The sequence below is a fragment of the Phragmites australis genome, chromosome 11 (genome assembly GCF_958298935.1).
Source record: "Phragmites australis chromosome 11, lpPhrAust1.1, whole genome shotgun sequence".
NCBI lineage: Eukaryota > Viridiplantae > Streptophyta > Magnoliopsida > Poales > Poaceae > Phragmites > Phragmites australis.
In genome coordinates this window covers 32,102,021-32,107,301 of record NC_084931.1, presented here as the reverse complement: position 1 = coordinate 32,107,301, position 5,281 = coordinate 32,102,021, and the positions used below count along the sequence as shown (strand labels likewise).

Genomic DNA, 5,281 nt, shown 5'->3' with positions numbered 1-5,281 from the left:
ATAACCAACCATTTTGTGTGCATCATCTGATGTAATCCTCTGATTTCCGTCAGGAAGATCAGTTTTTCATCATTTTCTTGCGGTCCATAAACCCCAGTTAGGCTCCAAACTGAATTATCAGCTCTGCTTTTGATTGTTGCCGACACCGTGTAAGGTTTTTTTTGTATTGCATGCTGATGTGTTCTCGTAACGATTTGGGTGGTGTGTTGTGCATCGAGGAGATGCTCTGCCAAGTGTCGACGAAGATTGCCAAGTGGCAAGCCTCGCAGATCGAGATGTTTGGTTTTCCAATAAATGGTGGCGCCATCACGCCGTGACAATTCCGACTCATGGATGTGAATGAGTCAACATGCAAATGCTCGGCAAAAAAATCTAAAAATAGTCTATAGAGTATTTATCATAATAGATAACATATTAATATCGATATATTATAAATTTAGCATATATATTCGGCATCTCAAACATCGAAAAATAAATTCCGATGTATGAGACATCGAAAACTCCTATATTCGGTACTTGAGATACCAATTACGACACCGTTCACAGTATTCAGCACATCAAGTATCGAAAATTTCTTGTATTTGGCACCTAGGGTGCTGAATACGGTGAACATGACAGTATTCAGTAGCTTAGGTACCGAATAGTCGAATACAGGCTGACTGCTCATGTCGCGTCGCGTCGGTGCTTTCGGTGCGACAATCACGTCATGTTGTGTCGTTTCACTTTTGTCGCTTTTTTTAACCCATGCGTTGCCGTGTTTTGCTATAAAATATGTGCGGACTGGTTTTGTAGCATAATTTAGTTTTATTAGAGCACGAGCGAATAAATAAAGAAATGAATTGGATAAGTGTGTGTAATTTGTTTCAACATAATTTTATCGATATTTTATTATTTATTAGTATTTGTGTAGGTAACTTTTTAGTGAAGTAGCGTCGCGAGCATACAAAATCTAATTTATCGAATAATAATAGTTGTGAAGTACGATTATCATATAACCCGGTATAGATATTGCATATACTAATAAATATTACATGCGATATGAGGTTTTACTCTGACCATAAAGAGATGACGATAACAAACATTGGCATGTACGGTACGTCTAAAGACTAACTTAATAGTGTATCACTACTAAACCAAACATGTCTTAGAAATAAAAATAGACCGGATTACAATAGATGCTCTCTACTGAGTGCACCAAGAGTATTTACCCTTTCGCAGGGCATCGGGGCTCTCCACTTTAGCACGACAGGTCATCTCTCGCTTCCTTTCCCTCTCCGCTTCGTGTGCCTCAGCCGCAGTGCGCTCCTTGGCTGCATTCCTCATACGCTCCTCCTCCTGACGATTGAGCCGTAGTTCCTCCTACTAGGGATGTCAATAGGGACATGATCTCCGATTTCTCGCGGGGAATTCCCTTATTAGGGGACGAAGATGGGGAGATTTTGTCACCCGCGGGGATATAAATGGTACAAATCATATCCCCGTTGGGTCTAGCGGGGACGGGTATGGGAAAGCAGTCCATGTCTCTGTTTCCTCGCAGGGATTCGTTTCGGCCCAGCCATGGTGGCCCAAGCGTGCGCGACTGGACCAGGCGGGAGCTAGATGCGCGGCCCAGGCGGGCGCTAGCGCTCAGCCTAGCCTAGCCAGGCACGCCCTGGCGTCGTGGCATGGTATGGGTTGGCCCAGTGGGCTGCCTCGGCCTAGGTGGGCGGGGACGGGTTCCCCGTCGGGTCTCCATTCCTCGTGTGGGGACGAGGATGGGGAGAAAATAGTCCCCGCGAGCGGGGATAGGGATGGGGACGGGGAATTTTCCTTCGTGCAGGGACAGGAATGGGGAGCCATTCCCCGATGGGGAATTCCCCATTGACATCCGTACCTCCTACTGTTGCTTATACTCCCAGCATTCATACACTTCTTTCCCCACCACATGCTCATGTTGATCCACCGTTTCTAGTGCGTATTTTGATCCATATCCAGCTGTTGTATGAATACATAGATATATGAGAAGACTGGACAAATGAAACAAGAGGGTAGATTAGTAAGACAGTGCATGAAATCATACAGAAAGTGCCATATTAGTAATATACATCGCTATACCGATGGATATTTGTACGGTACATGTCGAGGCTTGTCATACTGGTAGTTGGCACACATGAAGAAGCATATGCTATAGGTGTAGGAGATGTCCTGGGACTCACGAAGCCTATATTAGTAGCCACATAAGTACATCGGTGGTTCGACCCTCTAGTGAATAAAAATTCATCAATGTTTCTTAGGTGAGTTTGGTGGAGCTGAGAAAGACATTGCAGTTGAGAGAGCTGATGAATGAGTGGTCTATCTATGGATAAGTGTGAGGTTATTTATGGTGGCTGAGGGCTGGTGCATTGATCGAGTGTATGGGCTTAACTGGGGGCTGGAGCATAGAATTCCCTGTGAAAGCTAGAAAAATTGTAGCATTAATGATTGATAGAGATTCATTGTGAACATATTAAACAATCTACTTACTCTAATTACTATTAATGCTGCAAGTATTAATTAAATACATAATTTAAGTATTTACTATAACTCGTGTTACTGCTCCTCCTCGTCTCGTGCTGATTCTCCTCTCACCGCGCTGCTACTACTCCTCACCTCGTAATAATTCTCTTTTCCACGTGTTGCACTTCTGCTTCTCCTCTCCTTTACTCCCTTGCTTGTGCTGCTCATCTGCTCTCTGATCGCACTGCGGCTCCTTATAGCAAAACACGGTAGCACGTGTTCAAAAAGATAGCAAAAGCGAAACGATGTGACACGATATGACCTACCACGCCAAAAACACCGATTGACGTGATGCAAGCGGGGCTGTCTATTTTCAACATTGTATTCGGTACCTCATGAGTTTTCGGTATCTCAGGTAATAGAATCGATTTTTTATATTTAAGTCTGAATACATATGTTAGATTTACAAATATACTAATATATTGTCTATTTTAATAAATACGATTATGTCTATCGTCTATTTTTAGATTTTTTCCCGCAAACGATCTACGTGGACCTCTACTCTCGAGCTGACTTGGGCAACGATAAATCCTGCATCAGGCAAAATCATAGGTTCCAAACTTCTCTACCTCTGACATCTTGTCTCTTTTGAAGGATATGATGTTACTGTTTAATTAAAAAACTTTGATGTTACTGTCTTGATAATAGAAAAAAATGTACACATCTTCAGAGAGATCGTCAGTAGGTGTGAATGGAATATGCTGTGAAATACAGGCAGCAGAACAGACGCTAAGCTGTAACGAATAGGCTGTTTGGTTGGACTGATGTTTTTAGTATTTTTTTAAAAGATAGCTTCTGTTTTTTTAGCTGATGGTTTTTTACTATTAGTTTTTTAATAAATTTTTAATTTTCTATATAAAAAAATTAGAAAATCTTTTCTAGATTTCTACCTTCAACGAACAGAAGTCAACAAAACCCAACCAAACACAGCGCAAGTCATCTGCTCCGCTCGTCTTAAAAATAAAAACGAAGTCGCCGCTACAGCGTCGGTGCTGCGATCTCACTTCCTGCATATTTTGTACTGGCCTGCAGGCTTCCGGAGAAAATGAAGGCACGCACGCATGCACTGTAGCACGCCTGAACATGTCGTGGATGGCGAACGTATTGGCTGGTTCACGGCAGCCTGCAGCGTTGAAGTGGTCACTGCCTCGCTGGTCAGTAATTGTGACGGCTTCGATGGAGTGGAAAGACTGAAGGACGACGACCAGGAATTCGAGATGTCAACCGCGATATGGTTCTGGTGTCTTTCCATCCGTTCACTCATGGGCTCAGCCCTCAGGGCAGTGCCGGCGTAGAGTGTACATAGAAATCCAAAAGGTGACGCACGGCGCTAGACATTTTCGCAGCCGCCGCGCTGATCGAGATGCGTTCTGGCTCCGTGTTGTCGTACACAAACACAGGGTTCGAAACGAGAAATAATTCACTAGCAGCCTGTGCAGTTTTGCGCTTGGTCAAGTTACAGTACGGTGTATTTTATATCTATAGAGAGAGAGAGTGTGTACATGCGTGTTCCAAGCAGCAAGATTACACATGAATATATGCATATCATGTTCATTAACACCAGAGCCCAGCCAGCCAGAGGAAAGATCTATTGTTTTGCTGCCACCCCTTCGAATGCTCCGTTCGACCAAGAAGATCTACTTCACAACTCTCATAAACCAAAGAGAAAAGGTATATAAAAAGAAGATAAATTTTACGGTACCTTCTAATTACGTTGTGTCCCTGGACAACAGTAGCACACTACTACAAAAATGTACAGCTACATGGTGGACTATTGTAAGACCAACCGTGCATGCAGATCGGCGGCAAGGGAGCAGGGCTCGCTACTAGTTCTCCGGTATGCTCGCGAGCCGCGGCCTCCACGCATCCCGGCACGGGCTCATCGTGACGCTGCCGCCGCCGAGGTCGGTGTTGAGCTCGTCCATCCGTGCCTTCCTCTCCGCGGCGCCCCGCTGCTCCAGCCTCGCCACCAGCTCTGCCACATCCTTCCTCTTCATCACGATCTTCACCCGCACCCGGCGGCCGTCCTCTCCGTGGCCGACCGGCTCCACGCGGCACCCGGGCCACACCTCCTTGGCCCCCTCCTCCTCCACCACCGCCACCTCGCCGTCCTCCGCTGGCATGTCCACCACCGGAACCACATGCCTCGCTGGTGCCCTTACGACGTTCCAGCAGGCTGGCTTCTTCCTCCTCCTCTTCTTGGCTGCGGCGGCGGTGGTGGCAACCATGTTGGCATCGTGGCACACGCATGGCAGCGGCAAGCTGTTGCCCATGTCGACGTATGTGCCTAGCTAGAGTGAGGATCTTGGAGGAGGCTGATGGGTGTGTGCTGGAGTGGCGTTCTGTGGGCTCGTAGTTATAGAGTGAGGAGTGGTCAGAGTAAGCGATTGGGAGGAGACTTGTTCAGAGTTAGAAGAACGAGCGTGTATGATGGGGTGTAGACTAGAGCTATTGCAGTCTCCTCTTATACAAAAAAGATAGAGGTGTCGCCGTTTTTGAGTCTATGGGTTAAGAAACGCTCATTGGCCATTTAGGGATGCTAAGCATATATATGTTGCCTCGGTGGATCGTCAAGCACGCTAGAGACTGTTTGTTAAGTCAAGCGGTCTAGCTAGGGGTACGTGATCGCTGGTGGGCCATGATACTCTTCAAGTAAATTTACTGTTGTTTGCATGTTTAAGCAAGCTATTGCATGCCTCCTATATTCTCTTATCTTATTTTTCTTCCTAGAATTTGTGCAGACAAA

At 45.7% G+C, this 5,281-nt stretch overlaps 1 protein-coding gene across 1 annotated transcript; it reads right to left on the bottom strand.

The window, feature by feature from the left end:
* Positions 1 to 4,028: 4,028 nt before the first annotated feature.
* LOC133885217 (uncharacterized) lies at positions 4,029 to 4,956 on the bottom strand. Its single transcript, XM_062324891.1, has one exon. It carries the CDS (start codon positions 4,806 to 4,808, stop codon positions 4,362 to 4,364), a length of 447 nt encoding a protein of 148 aa, XP_062180875.1. The 5' UTR covers positions 4,809 to 4,956; the 3' UTR covers positions 4,029 to 4,361.
* Between the last annotated feature and the right edge of the window lie 325 nt (positions 4,957 to 5,281).